The following is a 22,933-nucleotide window of genomic DNA, read 5'->3' as shown; positions in this document are numbered from 1 at the left end:
TCAAACTGATCCATATAAAGCCTTAAGTCCAGCAACATCATCGCCATGCAAATCATTGGTATCTCCCTCTGGTATGGTTGGATACATAATAGCCGCTTCAAAGGAGCTGTGTTGAAGCCCAAGAAGATGGCCAATCTCATGCAACGCCACCGTTTCAACATCAAAATAACCAGAAAGAGCCCCCACAGACCATGGCTCATGAGCGCCGAAGTGAAGTCTACCGTCCGTGGGTGGAAAAGCATGGGCTAGAATCCCTCCCATACCATCGAACGAGGAAAAATCTCCATGGTCTTCAATTTCGAAGCTTATTTTGATATCAGATTTTTTGTAGTTCGAAATCTTTGAAAATGTGAAGTGGGTTTCGGAAGCCCATTTGGAAAAAGCTAGATCCACGGGTTCAATTGCTTCAGATGGGTAGCCCGGAAGAAATGCATAGCTCAAGTGGAACTTGGAAGCTGGCCATTTTGGTTTCCCCCCGAAGAAAGAATAGTGAGAAACTGTGTGGAAACGGCCATCTCTATTTTTGTTGTCCATTGATGATCTCATCCAAGTGGTGCCATTGAAGAAATCTTGAAGCCCACATCGAGGCATGCCCATTTGGGTTATGGTCTTGGCGTCCAAAATTCCAGAGGCATCAATATTGTAATTTTTCTGGTAAGTTTTAACGGCGGATTCCAAGGCATGGTCGAAGGTGTCATCATCCATGGCCATGGAATTCTTCTCCACATTGGTAATGTAACCGAAACGTCGAAGGTACTTTTTGAGGCGATGAATGCCTTGTGCTGTGTCACCCAAACGACATCCTCGGAGATTGTTAAAAAGACAATGAGGAAGATGAGTTCATGTCGTGGGCAATGGCATTATGTTTCAAAATCAGTACATGAGACGACATATTTGGATGAGGGAAGAAGGAAAGAAGAAGAAATAAGATTAATGCAAAGATTTGGAGAGCTTTGGAGGCCATTGTTGCTGTAAGAGATATTAGCTTTGAGGAAGAACACCATTTAGAAAACACGTTAGGAATCAGCTAAAAAAAAAAAATCAAGAAGGCAGAAGGGAGAAGCTGAGAGAAGAGTGGAGAAGATTTTTGTTGTGTGTTCCAAATGACACCCATAGGGGTTTATATAGGATTTAGAAATAAAACGTTTTTTAAAATCAATAAATGTTTTTAACGGTTAAAAACGTTTAAAAAAAAAAAAAGAACGACTCCTTGGATTCATCCTATTAAAATCTTTACATGTGAGACAATCGAAAAACAATTTTGTTTTGTAAATATCCTTTTCTTTTTGACATTCCCAACACAGGATATAATTGCAAGATACAGGTATATTTATAGGTTTCTTCATGATGAAGCAAATTGTGTGAAGTGAATAGGGAGTGCACGAATGTGTACTGGAGACATCTTTTGTACCATGTTATATATTAACATTTGGAGATATATGACCTGGTAGTGGTTAACTATTGTTTTTTTCCATGCAATAATATGTGAATAATATGTGGATGGAGACTCAAATTCGCAAAACTTTTGATACTTTAATGCTTGTCACTTGCTGTGTAGGTTCAAATTTAAAAATAAATATAATCTTTAAACTATCAAATGGGGTTAAAAAAATTTTGCATGTCTATTATTGCGTGTTTAATTAGAGAAAATAATAGCGGTGCACTATAAGGGGTGGAGAAGACCATGGTTTAGAAGGAACACATTGAATTTTTTTTTAATTTTGATTTCATACAATTATAAATTCTAACCCTTTATAAATTTCTATTGCAGATATGGAATTTGATTTTGTAAGGTTGGATTTAGGAAGTTCAGTCTTCGTACAATCTTTTATTATAAACTAAATAAGGGCAAAATTAGAAGAAAATTTTAAAAATTTTAACTCTTAAAATAAATAAATGGTTTTTTTTTCTCCCATAGAATTTAAGTGTACTGTTAATTACAAAGAAGACCACGTTTTAAAAATAGGAATCAAACACTCCCTAAACGTTATAAGAGATTTTTATTATTATTATTATTATTATTTTGTAAACTTTGGATTCAATGCATTAGAAAATTCGAAATCACATCACCAAATATATTATGACGTAAGCTCTCAAAAATTCTAGAATTTGAAGTTAGACGAAATAGTACTAGTTGGCGGCAAAACGCAATTCTTGACCTACTCGGGGCGCAGACTCTCTTAGAAATGGGTCGAGATCAAAATCGGTCTCCAAGGATTCAATTGAAAATATTCTTTATTTTGAGTGTCTTTGGATATATATTTGACGGCAGATCTGAATAGTGTATCTCAATTTAAAACAAAATTGTTCAACTGTATTTAGTTATATATTTGTAAATTAGTGTCATTATTGAACTAAATAAATCTAGAATCATATTAATTAATTTATTAACATTTTTGTTATAAATTGTGTAAAGTTATTGTTTTACAATACTATATAATTAAAGTGGGGTGGGAAATTGCTAATTACCACTAAGTTAATAATATATTTATCATACTTTTTATTATTATCTTTTAACGTAGTTCTCCATTTTAAAGTTTCAAATTCAAAATCTATTTTCACTGTTTGGATCATAAAATTAAAGAAGAGTTTTAAAAAATAAATCTTCCCACCGATATTTCACTAAATCGATGATTCAACCAATCTTAAAACAATAAATAGAGTCCATATTATATACCTAGATTATTTGGAAGCCATGAGTACAAGGAAGAAATTTTGACGTATTTTTCATGGTCACTGACCCACTATATCCCTTCTGCAAAAACTTTCAACATACCGAGTTTCTGAACCTATTTTTTTTAGGTACTAGAATATTTGGAGTTATAAATTTCAAATTAATTTTTTTATGAAGAATATATACATTAATTAATTGAGCTAAGAAATATTATTTTCCTTCTAATTATGATACATTGTGTACCTATACTATTGTCTGACATATAATTAGGATAACAAATATATAATTGAACTACACCTTTGATTTTGAAAGGAGGGAGGTCCACCAACTTCAATTGATCACTTGCATATATTTCACGCATATATAGGTTTGTTTTCTTATCAAATTTTGTAGAAAATGTTAACTCAAAATTTGTGATAAATGATGCCATAAAGAGGCAACTTTTTGTAGATTTATTGGCCAATCAAAAGATCCTATCGAACTTTCTCAAGAAATTTTATAGTGATCTCAAACTTAAAAACTTACCAACAAAATTTAAACGACTAGAGGCACACTGTAAGAATTAAAATACTTAGAGACTAATTAATAGTATAATTTGCACAAAAATTTAAAGATGTCATTCTTTAAATTAGGAACCTACGTTAATTTACTCTATAAAATAGGTTTATTTGTGATACATTTCAATCAAGGAAAAAAAAGAAAAATACTTATCCAACCATATTTCTGCTCAAATTTTCTTAAAATAGGTTTGGTGAAAATATTAGCAAGTATAGGTTATTAATTGGAGTGATCTCATATGAGATGACAGACTTAAAAGACAAAGAGGAAGCGTTAGTTCTAATATGGTTCTATCAATCATATAGCATGAATATTCAATCTAAACACTAGAGCGAGCAACGATGTAATTTGCTCACAAGAAACACAAATTCTTAGGGTGTTTCATCTTTTTGTTCATTATAAAAGAAGACCTGATATAGGTTTTGAGACCTATGCTTATTGTTATGAAAGGCAATATCATATTATTTATGATGCTGGAGATGTTGGCCTTGAAGTTAAATACTCGTTTTTTACACGTAACCTTAAATATTTTATTGGTACAGAGATCTACTAATAAATTAAACGATCAAAACATAGGATCAATTTAGTACTTCTTCAACAACTCGACAAAAACCCGTCAACAAGATTTGGGATGCCAACATAGCTCTAAATTTAAGTTATTTTTGGTAAGCATCCCACGTGGAATGAAAAGGGACCTAACTAAATTTTATAATAGACATGCTACTCTCTCATTACCAATTGATTTTGAGATGAAAACTCATGAATATTAATATAGTATCAAAGAAAAAAATGCTCAAACAAGCATTCGTTTCAAAAATGATAAAAAGATAAGGAACCTAACAAATTCAATGATAATTGGTATTCAGATGAAATATTAATAATTTTATGGTATATGTTTCTCACGTATCTATCAATGAAATTATCTTAAAAAAAAAACATAGGATCAAAATAAATAATAACAACATTTTAAAATGCATGAGATAATAGAAGAATTGATGGGTTGAGATTCTCAACCGTCCGACTCAATTGTGGACTTAGATAATTGGACAAGACCCAACAAGTAGAAATCATTATAAATACGCAGGAAACACAACTATGCGTGTTTGAACATTAGGACCTCCCGTTCTTATATCTTCATTAAGGATAATACAAGTAACCACGGCATGCTTGTCCCCTTTATGCAAAAAAACAAAAACAAAAGTTGGGTAACTCCAAAGCCTAATTCCTACAAACCATTTCACGACACAAGCAACAACAACCTTTTTAGTTTTGGCCAATTAAAACCACGTGTTTTACTGTTTAAGCTTCAAGAGACGTGCACTTCTTATTCACTTACACCATTATTTTATCCTTCACTATAAATCCTATAAATAGGTTCCTAAGTCTCAAGCATTTTGCACCATTAACAATTATCCCAAAGCTAATATCTCCTACAGCAACAATGGCCTCCAAAGCTCTCCAAATCTTTGCTTTCATCTTATTTCTTCTTCTTTCCTTCTTCCCTCATCTAAATATGTCGTCTCATGTACTGATTTTGAAACAAAATGCCATTGCCCACGACATGAACTCATCTTCTTCATTGTCTTTTAACAATCTCCGAGGATGTCGTTTGGGTGACACAGCACAAGGCATTCATCGCCTAAAAAAGTATCTTCGACGTTTCGGTTACATTACCAATGTGGAGAAGAATTCCATGGCCATGGATGATGACACCTTCGACCATGCCTTGGAATCCGCTGTTAAAACTTACCAGAAAAATTACAATATTGATGCTTCTGGAATTCTGGACGCCAAGACCATAACCCAAATGGGCATGCCTCGATGTGGGGTTCAAGATTTCATCAATGGCACCACTTGGATGAGATCATCAGGAAGGAGAAGAAATCAAAATGGGCATAGCCATTTCCACAAAGTTTCTCACTTTGCTTTCTTTGAAGGAAACCTAAAATGGCCAGCTTCCAAGTTCCACTTGAGCTATGCATTTCTTCCGGGCTACCCATCTGAAGCAATCTTGCCCGTATCAAGAGCCTTTTCGAAATGGGCTTCCAATACCCACTTCACATTTTCACATGTTTCAGACCATAAAACAGCTGATATCAAAATAAGCTTCGAAATTGAAGAGCATGGAGATGATGCGGCGTTTGATGGTGCGGGAGGAATTCTGGCGCATGCATATCCACCCACGGACGGCAGATTTCACTTGGACGCTCATGAGCGTTGGTCTGTGGGGGCCGTTTCAGGTCATCATGATGTTGAAACGGTGGCGTTGCATGAGATTGGCCATCTTCTAGGGCTTCAGCACAGCTCCATTGAAGGGCCTATTATGTTCCCAAGCATATCAGAGGGAGTTACCAAGGGTTTGCATGGCGATGACATTGCTGGAATCAAGGCTTTATATGGGGCTTGATCCAATTTAATTTCAAAACGATTTTTAATTCCTTGCTGTTCTCCGTTGTACTTCATTTATTTCAATATGTTTATTAGAGATTATTTATCTTTGTACTTTTACACTTTGTTAAAGTCTGGGGTTGGTTATTGTAACAATTTCTCGCTTGGCCTATATATATGGCCCTTATTCTTTTAATAAAGTGTGCAAGTTAAATTACTCTCATGCTCTAATAATGTTTAGTACGATTGAGTAAGATTTGTAGTATTTCGGGAGTAGTGCTAACGTTGTCATACCCAAATTATTTGGCAATGATATAGATCGATAAGACAATACAAAGTAGACTAAGAAGAATTTTGTTTTTTAGCCGGCACTTGAAATTTCGTCACAATAAGATACTTTTGGAGACAATTTTATCGTAAAAAATTTTCGTCTATATTTTAAGAAAAATTTTGGCGGTCAAATTTCCACTTTTATTTTAAAATTTTTGGCGATGGAAATTTAAATTTCGTTACCAAAAGTTGGTCTTTCTCCCCCTCCAACCATCGTGCATCATTTGAAGATTTGTTCTTTACCGTGGAAGTTTCATTCCGCAAGTAATTGCTTTATTCCTCTTCCAAATTTTTTTTCTCATTGAATTATGGTCCTTTGATTGTTTATTATTGTTGGGAAATTAACTATCGTGTATAATTTCCTCTTCCACAGAAAATATCCAAACACAACCACAATATGCAAATATAGGGAAAACCACAGAAAACGACACAAGCAATTTATACGGGTTCACCCCAACTATGGGCTACGTTCAGTCTTCCGCAACAACGGGTTCTACTATGATTTTGGGATAAATACAATGAACCTCACAAACGTTCTACAAAGCACTCCCTTGATGCCACAACTTGGCCAACTAGCTTCTAAGCACTACGCCAATAGATACTTAGGAATACAGAACAAAAACCTCACTAACCTCAAGAGAACACGTTGCCGACAACGCTCTACAAATCAAGTTCTCTTTTCTTCCTCTGCCAACCAAACACCACTGCCGCCACCTTTTTTTTCTTTTGATGCAACAACACCAAAAAAGGGTTTTGCAACTTCTCTCGGTCGCAACTCAATATGTGTGCAACAACACTACACTCATTTTGACGGCGAAACAAACATATATATGTATATAAGTGTTTAGCAAAAACCTATTGAAATTGGGCCTTAGTTATGGCCCAATTAGCTTGTTTTGAATCCACAATTATCCAACAATCTCCCAGTCGGAGACAAAACAACAATATTGCCTCTCACTGCAACAACAGTGTCTCTCATGACTCAGTTCTGACTGCACCAACAAATTTTAACTGATCAACATCCTCTTGGAACCAACTAAAGCTCAACTCCCACTGCACCGACAGTTTCTAACTTCTTCTTGGCACCAACCAAGGCTCTATCTGTGATTGACCTGAGACTGAGCAATCATACGTGGTCTTGTCTCCCAGACGTTAGAGACACAGCCACATGCTCCCACTCGAACTAAGTGGTCTCCGACGCTTCCTTCTTCACTCGCACCCAACGACTCTTGAAGAAAGATTTCCCTAATGACTTGGCACTCTCACCCAAGTCCGTTGCCACCCTAGAAACTTCACCCTCGACCTCAGCACCAACTGTAGTCTTTCTCAATGCACCATTTCGCCTATGCGACTTCATCATCTCGTTAGTCCGTCTGACAACTGGGGCTCGAAACTGACAGTCTGTCGAACACCTCACTGAGTTTTTCCTCTTTCCCTTTCCTCTACTTCCCAGCTGTTGTACTTGAACTAATGGCAGATTCTCCTGATCTGTCATGACTGTCAATGCTGCTGGTTCATTCAAGTCTCCCCCTGAATTATCTGCAGCTCTATGCATAACCTGTCTCTCTAATCCTCTGGCAATATTAAACCTCAACACAAAGCTTTTCTGTGGCCAACAACCACTATCTCGGATCCCCTCATGGGTTTCCATCTATTCTCTGCAAACTCACTTTTGTAGCCTTCGTCATCCAGCTTCCCTGCTGATATCAAATTCATCATGAAACTGGGTACATACCTGACACCATGCAAAACTAGTTCGGTCCCATTGTCAGTCCTCAAAAGAACATCCCCAATTCCTCTGATCTTGGAGAGTCTCTCATTTCTCATCCTTACCACACCATGATTTCCTGCAGTAAAGGACGTGAACCAACTCCTGTCTGAAGCTACATGCACCGAAGCTGCACTGTCCACTACCCACTCTGATGAACGGTCTACAGGTGTTGTGTTACCTTCAATACAAGCTAACACCTCCGCTGACACGTAATTTAGAGTATCCTCATTTTCCTGATCCTCTTTAAGCTTCCTGCAATGTTTCTTGAAGTGACCCTTCTTATGACAGTAAAAACATTCAACTTCTTCACTGGAATTCCCACTACCCCTATTATTCCTATGTTGTTGCTTCCCGTTGTACTTCATCTTGCCCTTCCCCTTAAACTGAGCTACCAAAGCTGATTCAACCTCATTTTCTGCCCCTGAAGTAGTTACATACATTTTTCCTAATTTTCTCCGGGCTTCCTCAGATAAGGCGGCATCACAAATAGCTGAAAATTTCAAGCTATTTTCTCCTAGCGAATTCGACACCGCGGTCTTAATCGTCTCCCAACTGTAAGGGAAAGACGTCAACAGCCTCATAGCTTTCACCTCCTCCTCAATCTTGACACCCATCCCTTCTAATTTGTTCAAGATATCGGTGAGCTCATTAATGTGGGAATTCACTGAGGTTCCCTCCTCCATGTGGATGTTAAAATACTTGGTCCATAGAAATATTTTTGTATTGGCAGAAGGTTTTTCATACCTGTCTTGCAAGGCCTTCAACAACTCTTTTGCAGTCGTCTCTTTCGCCACGAGACTGCATACCCCCATTGATAATGTCATTCTGATATTTGCAACGGCCTGCTCATCCATCTCATTCCAAGCTTTGTCTGTCATATCCGCTGGTCTCTCCCCCAAAGTATTGTGTATCTTCTTGCACGTAAGAAGATCCTTTACTTGCATCTTCCAAAAACTGAAATTCTCTCCACTGAACTTCAGAACCCCTTCATAGTAATGATGTACTTGATATTTGTCTCCCATGACTCTGCAACGTACGCTTTAATACCACTTGTTGGGAAATTAACTATCCTGTATAATTTCCCCTTCCACAAAAAATATCCAAACACAACCACAATATGCAAATATAGGGAAAACCACAGAAAACGACACAATGAATTTATACTGGTTCACCCCAACTATGGGCTACGTCCAGTCTTCCGCAACAACGGGTTCTACTATGATTTTGGGATAAATACAATGGACCTCACAAACGTTCTACAAAGCACTCCCTAGATGCCACAACAATGGCCAACTAGTTTCTAAGCACTACGCCAATAGATACTTAGGAATATAGAACGAAAACCTCACGAACCTCAAGAGAACACGCTACCGACAACGCTCTACAAATCAAGTTCTCTTTTCTTCCTCTGCCAAAACCAAACACCACTGCCGCCACTTTTTTTTCTTTTGATGCAACAACACCAAGAAAAGGGTTTTGCAACTTCTCTCGGTTGCAACTCAATGTGTGTGCAACAACACTACACTCATTGTGACGGCAAAGCAAACATATATATGTATATAAGTGTTTAGCAAAAACCTATTGAAATTGGGCCTTATGGGCTCAATTAGCTTGTTTTGAATCCACAATTACCCAACAATTATGATTTTTTAATTATGACATTTTACAAGTATTTTAAGTTAAGATTATGGAAAGTGGGGGTATTTACATTTGTTGTTGTGAAATATTTTGTGGATATTGAATTGTTCATGTTCCGAAATTAATTATTGGACTGATGCTGAAATTAATATATTTGAGATTAATATGGCGCGGAAGAAATGACACAAATTTTCACTTTCAAACTGTGAATTTTGAAATGAGTATCTTTTCTTTTTAAATGACCAACAAATTCATGTTTCTACTAGAAAAGTTAACAACGACCAATGGAACGATGATTATCATCCATAGAACAAGCCCAAGAGTGAGCAATGCAATAAAATCAAGGAGTGTCAGATTTTAAGGGCAATGGAATGTTAATAAGAGTTTATAATAGATATGGATTATTCTTTTATTGACAATTAATTTTGAGACGGAACTAGTGAATAATGATATGATATTAGAGTCCAACGAATTCAAACGAACATTCGATCTAAAAATGGAATTCTTTCTAGATCGACGAACAAAAAGAGTTATCTTGAAGAACATATAATAAAGATATATATAATAGACATGAGTTATTCCTATCCTTAGAGAGATGGTTTGCTCCATTAATATTGATATGGAAAAAGTATTTTGATTACTTTATAATTATATATATATATATATATATATATATATTTTGGAAAGAAAATTGGAGGGTGTGAATTTGGGCCTAACTTTATAATTATATTTGTAACCAAGTCATTGGTATACATGATTATAACGATCTTTGTTTTCCTTTTTTCCTTTTTAATAACGAAATGAAATAATCATTGTGTATTACATGTGAAATACTCTATGCAACATAAATGTAGGTCAAAGGTCAGCTCCGTCGCCTGTACTACATCACTTGGTGAAGCCAAGGAATAAATTCAATTTTCACATTATACATTTAAAAAACTAAAAACAAATCTATATTTGTTGATGACATGTGAGAGTATTAACGTTTGTTTGATATTATGTTTCTTGTTTCCAGATTTACTAAATCAAGTAGATTTCGTGAACTACTCAATCAAGTGGATTCGATGAACATGTCCTCTGTCCTGTTTTGACATATTTGTTTCTTAAAATCGTTTTTCAAATTATATAATCCAAATAATTGAAATTTTGTAAAAAAATATAAATTGTTTTGATAAATATATTATTCACTGTTATAAACTTATTTTATTTTTGTGAAATTAAAACATGTAAATTATAATATATTATAAATTATATAATGTCGTAAAATAATAATTAAACAAAATTCATAACAAAACTATTAATAAAATTAATTAATAGTATTTTAGATTAAACTAAATATTTAATGGGGTAACAGTTAATTTACCAGTACATTTCTAAACATACTAAACAGTTTTTTAAACTAATAATGAATTATATCAAATCTCTTAACAAATAAAAACACTAAAAAGAAAGAATACAACCCTATTTTTCATTGAATAATTGTTTTCATATTTACCACCAGTCAAACTCACCCTAAATTTAATATCTATCTAACTACTTTTATTGATATTTTCATATATTCAAGATTGACATATGAGTTAACAACATTTTTATTATAGTACAAAAAAATTAGACCAAATCTAAAAATATGTTTATAGTGATAGGAAAAAAAACTAATAATCAAATAGAAAGGGTAAAAGTGTCAAGTTGACAGGATACAAATGGACATTTTTTGTTACCGAGATGATTTGACCATTTTTTAATATCGGGTGACAAATAGGGAAACCTACTATAAATTTTCTAAGAAATTTGAGGTGGTTGTTGGGAAATTAATGTGGAGATATCCTTCATAATATACCATAGATCATCCCTTTCATAACCGATGTGAGACTTTGGTTGTACTCCTTATAAATCCAACAGTGATTTTCCCTTTGAAGTCCTGCATTAGTCCAGTAGTTACTCCAACTTATTGCTCGTGTTTTATGGGCTCCAAATCAAATATTTTTTTATAATTACTCTATAACTACTATTTTTTTTTTAACTGGACAATCTTTTTTATGATCTTCCTTTTTGTAGGTATATTTCTCACAAAGAGGTACCACTTAAAAATCAAGATGAGAGTTTGATGTTGACCATTTTTGGCGTCGGGACTCCTTGGTTTGGTATTGGTAGGCCAAAGGTCGGTTTCGCCGCCAGTACTTTCACTTCTGTTAACTTCGCTGTAACTTCTTCCTTCTTGGTGGAGCCAACAAATAAATTCCATTTTTCACATTTTATATATTTATATTTGGTGATGTACTCATCCTTCCAATTTCTTATTTAAATGCATCGAATGTATTGTATCCAACAAAAACTGTTAAATTATAATAGGTTCCCTCTTAACAATTTTTTTTTTTTTTACTTTTGGCTCCTTTTCAAAATACTTGTTTTTTTTTTTTATTCTGATGCTATAGGGAGAAGTCGTTGGTGCGTAAATTTCTAAAGATGAATATTCATGAGATTCTATTTCAAAATTAATTGACAATGAGAAAAGTAGTCCATGTCTATTATAAACTCATGTAAAGTCCTTTTTTTATCAATAGGGATCCTTAACAAAATAACCTATGAAGGTTCTTGAAACTGCAACTATCTACAAAAAAAAATTAATTTTTTTAAAGGATTCGTCTCCTCAATGGTGTTTCTGTTGATCTCTAGAGAGTCCATCGGTTCATCGAAGACATCAAAAGGGCGGTGGTCTCTTTTCCCATCAACGGTTTCATACATGCAGGTCGAAGTATGAACTCCGTGGCACATGAAATTGCAAGGAAAGCTTGTGAAGAACGAATCTCAGCTTGCTGGATAGCCGATCCTCTCCTCCATGGCTGATCTATTTAATTATCTGACTATGACTATATTGGTGTTAACGTTTCTGTCATTTAGTTCTGTTTTATTTACTTCCTTTTTTTTTTTTACCTTTTTTGAAATCTCAACCATATTAAAATACATTTTTACCCTTGTGCATTACCAACTTTCCACCATACTATTAATTTTCCAAAATCTCAAAATATTCATGTTTTCCTTGTGTTAGGCAATTTTAAAAAATAATTCACGTTTTAATCTTAAAAAAAAAAAAAAGGGAAGGCAGTTTGAGAAGTCAGAAGAAAAAAGAATCCTAAAAGATGTCAAAAATTCAATCCAACAAACTTTTGAAGTAAAAAATGCCAACTACCCAACATTGAAGACGAGTAACCTACCTGTATAAAAGCGACAAGTGTTAGATTTGTTGTTCTTTAGTTACATCATTAAAATATCTCTATCGCCACGATTAACTGGTTTTCTATGTTTTAAAAGAATTGTTATGCAAGTAAATATGAGTATAACAAAACGGTCAAGGCATCCGGCTCTTCCCTTGAAATTGGAGGTCAATTCGATCTCTCAACTAACCAAAATCAAACTACGTCTTGTCTTCTACGATCGTAGGTTCTACTGTGATGAGAATATTACAATAGATCTCTCTTTTTCACTCTCCAATGCTCTCTACATACTACAACAATGGCTACATAGTTTTTTAAGTACCATGACAATGACTACATACTTAGAAATACACGACGACAACTCTTTCTAGAAATGCGAGAACACGAACAGCTAACAACCTTCCGACCATTTTCTCTTTTCTTTTCTTTACTCTTTTTAGTTAAATGATGGAGATTCAAACCTCCAACCTTGTGGTGACAAAAAATATACGTCTATTAAGGTGAGATTTATTGATTGGTAGACAATTTTAAAATTGTAGATGAATTCCCACAAAAGATAACTACTCAACAAAATTAATTTTAATGTTTGAAATTAAAAAAGAAATTAAAAATATAAAGAGCTATAATTCACAAATTATGAAGTCAAAAGTCAAGATGAATTCAATATTTACTCATTAATTGATAATCTTGGAAGCCATGGCCTTTGCTCCTTTTATTACTTCCACAATCGTTTGTCGAATTTAAAACACAAAAAATAATATGAAAAATATACTTTATTAATCATTCGTCATTCGAAATTGCTTGGATGAGCCTTTTCTTAAGGAAGAATTTTGCATATTAGCAACTTGACCAATAAATCATGCCCTGCCTGTACACCCAATACAAAAAGGCTTCCAATTAAGGGAAACCACTCTATCCCCTATTAAATAAGAGTTGCATCAAAATAAAATAAAAGTAAGGAGGGATTTAATTTTGATCTCCGAATAACTATTTCACTTGTCAACAGTGTGATAAAATAATGACACAAGATAACCCCTCGAAAAAGATCTCATCTAAACTGGGTACTATCCGTTAGGAGCAACAGATTCTCCGCACGTTTCTATCAATGATATTTTTTTCTTACAATAATTTTATTTATTATTATTTTTTATTTTGACGGCCAAGATGCCAAGGTGCTTGGATCAACTTAATCTAGTGCTCTATTATTGAATATAATCAAGAAATTATTTAACAAGGACAAGATTTTCCACGCTAAGTACAAGGATTAGATCTGTGGAGATGTTCATGTATGGTTCCTAATTACCGTTTTCAATCAACACAAGGCCTTCACGTAACCACGAAGACTTGCTTAGTTATGGAACGAACAAAAAAAAAAAGGTTGGATAAGTGATAGCATTTTTTTTTTCTTTTTTGATAAAGACAATTGACAGCATCAACGACTATACAATGAACACAAATTCAATCAACCACACACCTCAACCAAACCTTAGAAGTTAGAACATCTCTTAGGGAATTAAAAGCAAGTTTCTATATAAATAGGAAACAATAGGAACTTTTCACAAGTAGGCAACATGCAAGGTATTTTAATATTTATCTTAATCGAGTTATATTCTAATTTTTTTTTCAGACTCAAACTTGAGACCTCAAGATAGGTAGTACCTTGAGCCCCAAAGGCTTGTCACCGCACCAATTCCATTTTTGGGGCATTTTGTAAACATTTTGTATTTATTTTTTAAAAGTCATTATGGAATTAAATTTCTATCCAATTTTTTCAGAGAAAACATAGGTTTTCAATACTAATTCTCTTTCGTTTTCACAGGCTAACTACTTCTGCCACTAAATGTTGTACATTCGGTGTACTTCGTTTTAATCTATATCTATATCTATAATTCTATATATATATATTAAAAGTACGAATATGGTAGAAACATTTAGTGTACGATTCTAACATTGATTATTCATTTAATACCCGATTTATCCTTTATTTGTGTTTCATTTATGTTCTCCCACCACTTCAAATTATCTTTCTCGCATGAACCATCTCTCTCCTCTCTCAAAAAACTCTCTCCCCACTTCATCAAAATTTCATCTCTCTCCTCATTTATATAAGTAAATAATCTTGAGTAGTAAGGTATATTCCATTCATAAATTTGCAATAGAAATTTATCAAGGATTTGAATTTATAATTTTAAGAAATCAAAATAAAAAAGAATTCAATGTATTTTTTTTAGTACAACATGTTGGGGGAGGAGATTCGAACTCACAGCCTCTTGATTTGAGGTATATGTAAATTACCACTCAGCTATACTCCGCTTTGACAAAAATTCAATGTATTAAACCCCACTCCTTTTTAAGTGCTACAGCTATTATTTTCTCTAATTAAACACGCAATAATAATTAATAAGTAAAACATTTTTGAACTCCATTTGATAACACTTTGTGTTTAAAAATTATCTTTATTTTTTAATTTGAACATACATCCATCAAGTGTCCAAAGCGAGTATAGCTCAGCAATAATTGACATATATTTCCAATCAAGAAATTGTGAGTTGGATCCCTCGCCCCCACATATCTTTATATTAAAAAAAACAGAGTAATTAACTAGTCATTAACCTGGCACCTTCTCTGATAGTTGCTTCATATTACTGTCATTTCTTTTAATTGGGTTGCGTTTATCTAATCAACCCCTTTTTGTCTGGTATATTTCTCACCTACTCTTGATGAGACGGTAACTCTTTTCTAAAAAAAAATGTTTGAATCTTTGCACCTTGCTTTGTTACTTATGTAGTATTCTTAAAAAAATATTTTGATTTACTAAAAGATTTCTTTATTTTCTAATATCGTTTCGAAATCTTTTTTTTTTCTAAATCATGGCACAAAAGATTTTTCGAAAGACTGTGGCCCAAAAGATCAAACGCAAATATGGAAAGATATGCTACGATAACACAAGAGACACAGAGCTGATATTTGGAAGGAATAAAACAATTTTTTTTTTATTAAGATAAAGAGAGACGTGCACTTCTCATTCACTTCAAGAAAGAAGCCTATAAATAGGCCTGAAAACTTCATGTATTTCGCAATTGTATCCACCGCTCATCCCAAAGCTAAATATCTCCCATATCAATAATGTCCTCCCAAGCTTTCCAAATCTTTGCTTTCATCTTATTTCTTCTTCTTTCCTTCTTCCCTCATCTAAATATGTCGTCTCGTGTACTGATTTTGAAACATAATGCCATTGCCCACGACATGAACTCATCTTTCTCATTGTCTTTTAACAATCTCCGAGGATGTCGTTTGGGTGACACAGCACAAGGCATTCATCGCCTCAAAAAGTACCTTCGACGTTTCGGTTACATTACCAATGTGGAGAAGAATTCCATGGCCATGGATGATGACACCTTCGACCATGCCTTGGAATCCGCCGTTAAAACTTACCAGAAAAATTACAATATTGATGCCTCTGGAATTTTGGACGCCAAGACCATAACCCAAATGCGCACGCCTCGATGTGGGGTTCAAGATTTCTTCAATGGAACCACTTGGATGAGATCATCAATGGACCACAAAAATAGAGATGGCCGTTTCCACACAGTTTCTCACTATTCTTTCTTCGGGGGGAAACCAAAATGGCCAGCTTCCAAGTTCCACTTGAGCTATGCATTTCTTCCGGGCTACCCATCTGAAGCAATTGAACCCGTGGATCGAGCTTTTTCCAAATGGGCTTCCGAAACCCACTTCACATTTTCAAAGATTTCGAACTATAAAAAATCCGATATCAAAATAAGCTTCGAAATTGAAGACCATGGAGATTTCGCCTCGTTCGATGGTATGGGAGGGATTCTAGCCCATGCTTTTCCACCCACGGACGGCAGACTTCACTTCGACGCTCATGAGCCATGGTCTGTGGGGGCTCTTTCTGGTTATTTTGATGTTGAAACGGTGGCGTTGCATGAGATTGGCCATCTTCTTGGGCTTCAACACAGCTCCATTGAAGCGGCTATTATGTATCCAACCATACCAGAGGGAGATACCAAGGATTTGCATGGCGATGATGTTGCTGGACTTAAGGCTTTATATGGAATTTGAGAAATTTTCCAAAATATTGTTCGTTTGCCTTGGTTTTTATATTCTCTGTTATTTTCTAGGTAAACTTAATAACTTCAAGACTATATCCAACGCAACCAAAAGATTATTTACTACAATCAATAAGTTGATCCGTATTTCTAAAACTAATTCAACTAATACAAATACTTCAAGTCCGTGAAAAATTAATATATATATTCACATTTCTTGATATATTATACCTAGATTTTCTAACCCCTCACTTTAAGACATTTTACACATCATTTCAGCTATCATTGTGATTCTTTGTCGTTCAGATTCTTGAAGACGTTCTAGATTCTTAAAAACGTTCTAACTTGTTAAGAATACCGCTTAAGATCACGAACATTGTTAGATGATCCAAACAACGCACAAGGAGTAACACTTACTTTATAACCTCGAACACATCTATTTGTCCAGAGGCTTGCACAAAAATGTCATCTTCGTTAATGTCAAGTGTATCATCAATCACTTGAGAGAGGTATATGATTTGAGTTTTGACTAAAAATATAAATAAAATGTAGTGCGGGTTAAAGTCTCGATGGGAGAGAGAGATCAAATAGGGCATTCCAAGTCTTACAGTGCATTCATGCAGCAACAAAACAAGATTCAGTAACACAGTGTTACTCGGACTGCCTCAACTTGTTAACCATCAGGGTCTTTCCCTTTCCTCTTGGACTCCTCTTAATTATTTGCAGAGAGATATCACTCCAATTCAGGTAATCAATCTCTTACATTTTTTTTTTTAATTTTATTTAACAAGGCAAGCATTAAAGATTTGTGAGCTGCTTCGGTAAGAGGAAATAATAAAGCTCAAGTAATGGAGTAACAAAAGTGAGCTGCTTCATCCACCAAAAACTTGTACATGTCTTGTTATATACTTACCAATAGTATTTTTCTCTTCTACCTGTCATGGAGTGAAAACTAAGTTAATCACACACAATAAGAGAAATAGGAAAAAGCACATAGATACAAGCAATTTAGTTCACCCCCTTATGGGCTACCTCCCGTTTCGGTTTCCGCTATAATTTTGGAATAAATATTGGACAATACAAATCTCTCAAATCTAGAGGTTTAGACAAAAGTAACCCATGAACTATATCCTAAGAAATATAAGAATGAAAAACCTTGAAGAACCCCACCATACTCAAGAGATTTGGTTGCCCCACCATGCACTAACCTTAGGATCTCGTCTTCTCCCTCTGCCAATCCATTGCAACAACCCCTCTTCAATATTTATGCACCGACACAAATAATAATACACACGCCAATAACCAAATTTTGTTTTCAACCAGCACTCAAAGATTAACCTCATCTTGGTCCTCCAAATCAAATCTTTTTTTAATTACTCTATAGCTACCACTTCTTGTAACTGGACAGCCTCTTTTTAGGCTCTTCCTTTTTGTATGTATCTCACATACCTCCTAATGAAATGGTATCTCTTTCTCGGAAAAAAAAATTATATTCAACACATAAATTTTTTTTACCGGTGTGTGGCGGCAAATTTAGTTGAGAATGAGAAAACAAAGATATTGCGCTTCTTCCCTTTTTAGCCCATTTAATTTTGGCTCCACAATTTTATCCCAACGTTACTTAACTAACCCAATAATAATAATAATAATAATAATAATAATAAATCAAAATAAAATTTAGAGATACGCACTTGTTGAAAGATTTTTAATAAGCTTCTAATAAAATACCATTTTTAAAGATTTTATAAATAATTAACTCCGGTAAAAGATAATATATTTTCGGTTCTTATGTTTGTTGATAAATGTGTATCATTTTCGAAGGTTTTTTTATAACTTTGGATAAAAAGCGGATAATTTTAAAATTTTTTTAAATACATTCGATAAAATGTAATACTTTTAAAGGTTTATAAGGTTTCTGTTGGCAAATGTATATTCTTTTGGAGTGTTTATAATAGCTTTTGATAAAAAGCGTGAGTTTTTATGGTTTTTCGAGTTCCTTCAATAAAAGATAGTTGTATTTTTCAAGAATTTAAACCACCTTTTAATAAAAAGGTGCATCATTATTGAAGGTTTTTAAACAAATTGAAAATTAACTAAATCCCGTTTTTAACACAGGTAGGTTTGTTTGAGCATGATAGGCTTTGATACCATGCATATCAATATTTATAGTTTTCCATCTCAAAACAAATTCAATGGAGTAACCAATCTATTTTTATAATTCTTCACATATTTTGAAAAAACATATATAATTAAGAAATTCATAATATTATTTAATTAACAAATAAGTGTTTCAGGGTTTTTTTTAAGTCTAAAATTAAAATTAAAATTATTGATAATTCCACATTAATGATATTTTGTTCATATATTTTTTATATTACATCAAAATTTTTCCCATATAATTAATGAAAATATCCTTTTTTACCCTTTTATACCAACATCATATAAATAATGAAAATATAGACATGTCATCTAAAATTTAACACCTTTGTTTAGAGATTTATTAGACCCGACATAATTAGTTTAGACCTACGAAAATACAATCACGAGAGTAAGAGAATTGTGTACTAAACTTGTGTGTGTGTTTTTTTAACAGATTGAACGCATGGAATGTCTAGTAAGGGAACTATGGAACTCCTCAGCCGCCAACTGGTGGCAGATCGGCCGCCGGAAAACAATCTGGGTGTGAAGGAAAAGGAGAGGAGGCATTTCAAGTGATGGGTTATTGCCTGTGTTACAGAAGGATCCAGCTGAGATTCTGAAATTCAATATGGCTTTGATTATATCAAATTAATTTCAATCATTTTGGAATTATTTGTTTTATGTTTATGGTAAGAAAAAAGGAACTTACATAGTTTACCAATAAAGTCTTTCAACATTTATTGATACATTTCTTCTTAGCTTAACAAATATGTGGTGATCATTATCTACTAATTGCTACTTGGATTTGCAATATTGATAGTTTAAGTAAAAATTAGAAAAATCTTGTGAAGGGCTTCTCACTACCTATTGTGTATAAACATGGTTAACATAATTAAAACTAATCCTCTAATAGAGGGATGCTTTAGAAGCATCATTGAAAATAACATATTAATTTAAGGGTATTTTATAAAATTTAACTTGTTGCCTCTTAAACAATGCAAATCAAATTCTTAAACATAAATATCTTAACATAAAAAGTTTAACTAGCACTAACTTTCAAGAGTTTGATTACTCCAATAGAGCCTTGATCTGGGTCTGGCGAGGAGAAAAGGAAAAAAAAAGGAAATGAATCTTATTTATTCAAACCAATTTACAGCACATAGCAAAATAAAATTAAAGTCTAACGAGTCAACTAACAACTGAACTAGCTAGAAATTAGTTGAACTACTTCTTTGACAAAATGTACTAACTACCATATAAATCAGTTATCCCTGCAATATCATCCGGAGTCAAGCTTTTCACGACTCCTTGAGGAATGTAGGCATACATTACAGCTCCTTCATCAAGACTGTGGGCAAGGCCAAGAGTATGTCCAAGTTCATGCAGCGACACCGTCTGCACATCCGATGCAAAAGCCACAGATCCCCACACCCAATTTTGATCCACATTTAAGTGAAGTCTCCCGTCCGTCGGGTAGAAAGCATGCGCCAAAATGTTTGGGTTGTAGAAAGGATACCCATCGCCATGGTCCCCTCTCTCGAAGCTTATTTTCACGTCGGCCGCCGCTTCGGTCGTCTCCGAGAATGTAAACTTGCTGACGCCCGACCACGCATTTAAAGAGCACCGCACTGGCGCCTCAAAGTTTGGAGGGAAGTTGTGGATGAATGCGTAGGTGAGGTGGTATTTGGTGGGTAGCCATTTGGGTCTTCCGGGGACGATGGCATAATCTAGGTGTACTATGTCAGGATGCCCACATCGAGGCGTGGACAATAGCGTTAACGTCTCGGCATCAAGAACGCCGATGGCATTGAGGTGGTAGTTTTTTTGGTACATTTTGAGTGCAGATTCCAAAGGGTCGTCGAATGTGTTGTGAGCATGGATTGAAACATTGATCAAATAGCCGAAATGTTGAAGGTAAAGCTTCACGCTGTGGATTCCTTCTATGGTGTCGCCCTTTCTGGAACCTTGGAGATGTTTAGGAAAATGAAATGGAGAAAATTTTTGGGGGTGGAGATCGCGTATGGAGATTGCATTTTGTGCAATGGAGGCGAGGAGGAGAGCGAAGAGGAAGAGTTTGAGTTTTGTGAACGACGTTATATTTTTAAGGAAGGAAACAAGTAGAAAGGCTTGACGAAGATATTGAAGAATATGGGTTGGGTTGTGAGGGTTTTATAGTGACTTATTTGTTTGTTAGAGTATGTTGGGAATTGTTAAAAGAGAGTTTGAAGATCTTGAGAATTGTTATAGAGAGTTTGAATGGATCTACTTGTTTGTTAAGTCAAATCTTTTTTTAATGGTTGACTAAATTAGTTAGTTCTACTTCCTCCATACCTTTCCTATAGTAAATTACTAATTTACCCGTCGATCTTATATTTATTTTCTTTTTGTTTCCAAAGTAACATACAAGTGAAAATATTTAATTTAATCCCTTTTTTCTTTTTCTTTTACTATTTGACATTGTTTCTAGTTCAACATTATATTTTTGTTCTTTCTCATTCCAAATGAAATTATGAATCTTCAATAACAATCACTTTTCAAAAAGAAAAAATTAAAGTCATAGAGTGTTCTAGCAACTACCGTTAAGACTAACCTATTTTAGATTTCTAATGGATTATTTCATTTGGGTAATGTTTATCATCCATCTTAATTTTAAATCTTTGTTTCTTTAAAGATAAGAATAAAATGGTATATATATATATAGTCATTTCAATGGCTATTTTAACTCTATTATATTTTAATTTATCATAGGACGTAAAAGGCTATATTAATAAAATGTTTATTTTTCTTCTCATTTTCATCCCAACAGAAGTATCAAATCACATTTTTCATAATTCCAAAGTATTTCTAATTTTTCCGTACTTCTTAATTCCAAACCGAGGTAAATGAAAGAGTTTTGATTAAGGAAGAAATCAAAATGTAAAGACATGTAGAGATGGTCAATCGTCGTCATTGATATTGCTATGTTTCTTAAGAAAATTTGAAGGTGAATTTTGAGATTGTATGACTACCATAATGTGATTGTCCCTGCCATAATCAGGAGCGACATAGAGGAGTCTCAAGTCTCATGTGTGCAATGAAATCTTGTAATAATATGGTGGTGAAATCCCTACTTTAACCACTTTTTTTTGTACAACAAGGAGGTGGAAGGATTCGAACATACGACATTTTGATCGGATATATAAATGTCGTTTACTCACTAAGTTCATGTTATGCTATAACCACTTAGTCCTGAGCTGGATTCTAATCGAGCCCAACTATTTTTTTATTTAAGAAAATAAAATATATATAAAAGGTTTCCTATACATAATGGTTGCTTCCTAAACATTTGATATATATATTGATCAAATTGTCGTTTTTAATTTCTTTCTCAAATGTAGAACGAGTTGATTTTTTTAACTGTAGTTAATTTTCATAAAAGATTCTTTTTAAGGATAAAACTCCTTTATTTTATACATATATGGAATAAATTTTATATATATAAAAAGGATAAACTAACATGGGTTATTTTTTACTTTTTGCATTTTTTTTTATTTTTTTTTTATAAATTTTACCAAAATACACAAGATAGTACAACTATAAATTTTATTATTAAATTAAAAATAGCTAAAAAAGCAAAGATTATAATTAAGTTTTAATATAATATCAAATTACACAATTGCAACAACTTTTAAAGAATGCCGCTACGAATTTGATGTAAGCTAGCGTATATAAACTTGCAGCAAGAAAATAATAAAAAGGTTGATGCAATTTAAATATAAGGCTAAACACATGTCCGAGCTTCAATTGAGCCATGTGGACCTAGCTAGTTAGGGGGAGCAAGTGCATCGGGCCCTAACCTGAGTGCACCTAGCTATCCGTACAGAGATACACGTTGTGTCTGAGTAGAGATACGCTCTAAAGGATCATCGAAGATGGCGCGACGCCCCCTCCTGTAGTACACAAAGAGAAGGAGAATATCAGTGGAACCCACGATCCCTTAACACGACACTCTACCCTCTGTATCTTGCTCTCTCTCCATACAAAAGTTCTAAAGAAACTTTATTTTAGATAAACTGAAATTCTCACAAGAACTCTAAGGAAAATTGAACACACAATCTCAAGCAGACTCTCACCGAAGTTTCTGCTTTTTTTAACCTACTTGCTGCATATC

At 34.1% G+C, this 22,933-nt stretch overlaps 2 protein-coding genes, 1 long non-coding RNA gene and 2 pseudogenes across 3 annotated transcripts; 2 read left to right on the top strand and 3 right to left on the bottom strand.

The window, feature by feature from the left end:
- On the bottom strand, positions 1–984 carry LOC111006154 (metalloendoproteinase 3-MMP pseudogene; annotated as a pseudogene).
- A 3,643-nt stretch (positions 985–4,627) lies between these two features.
- LOC111006498 (metalloendoproteinase 2-MMP pseudogene) lies at positions 4,628–5,837 on the top strand (annotated as a pseudogene).
- Positions 5,838–15,641: 9,804 nt separating this feature from the next.
- Positions 15,642–16,773, top strand: LOC111006468 (metalloendoproteinase 3-MMP). The gene has a single exon (XM_022278426.2). It carries the CDS (start codon positions 15,698–15,700, stop codon positions 16,655–16,657), a length of 960 nt encoding a protein of 319 aa, XP_022134118.1. The 5' UTR covers positions 15,642–15,697; the 3' UTR covers positions 16,658–16,773.
- A 617-nt stretch (positions 16,774–17,390) lies between these two features.
- Positions 17,391–18,140, bottom strand: LOC148212082 (uncharacterized). The gene is made up of 2 exons (XR_015790554.1): positions 17,853–18,140; positions 17,391–17,579 (listed from the first exon to the last, which is right to left on the bottom strand). It is a non-coding gene; the product is annotated as an uncharacterized LOC148212082 (long non-coding RNA).
- Positions 18,141–20,028: 1,888 nt separating this feature from the next.
- On the bottom strand, positions 20,029–21,733 carry LOC111006153 (metalloendoproteinase 1-like). The gene is made up of 2 exons (XM_022277923.2): positions 21,643–21,733; positions 20,029–20,747 (listed from the first exon to the last, which is right to left on the bottom strand). Exons 1-2 carry the CDS (start codon positions 21,731–21,733, stop codon positions 20,029–20,031), a joined length of 810 nt encoding a protein of 269 aa, XP_022133615.2.
- Positions 21,734–22,933: the final 1,200 nt, after the last annotated feature.

The sequence above is a fragment of the Momordica charantia genome (assembly GCF_013281855.1).
Source record: "Momordica charantia cultivar OHB3-1 chromosome 4 unlocalized genomic scaffold, Mcharantia_2.0 BLBB01000004.1, whole genome shotgun sequence".
NCBI lineage: Eukaryota > Viridiplantae > Streptophyta > Magnoliopsida > Cucurbitales > Cucurbitaceae > Momordica > Momordica charantia.
Note: the sequence above shows the minus strand (reverse complement) of the source record. Positions and strands in the feature narration are given on the sequence as shown.

Excerpts from the sequence above, each read along its gene's own strand:
- LOC111006468 (XM_022278426.2), top strand. The coding sequence starts at position 15,698 with ATGTCCTCCCAAGCTTTCCAAATCTTTGCTTTCATCTTATTTCTTCTT.
- LOC111006153 (XM_022277923.2), bottom strand. The coding sequence starts at position 21,733 with ATGACGACGATTGACCATCTCTACATGTCTTTACATTTTGATTTCTTC. Across the intron at positions 20,748-21,642 it reads CCTCGGTTTGGAATTAAGAA|GTTCCAGAAAGGGCGACACC; the intron begins GTACGGAAAAAT and ends AACATCTCCAAG.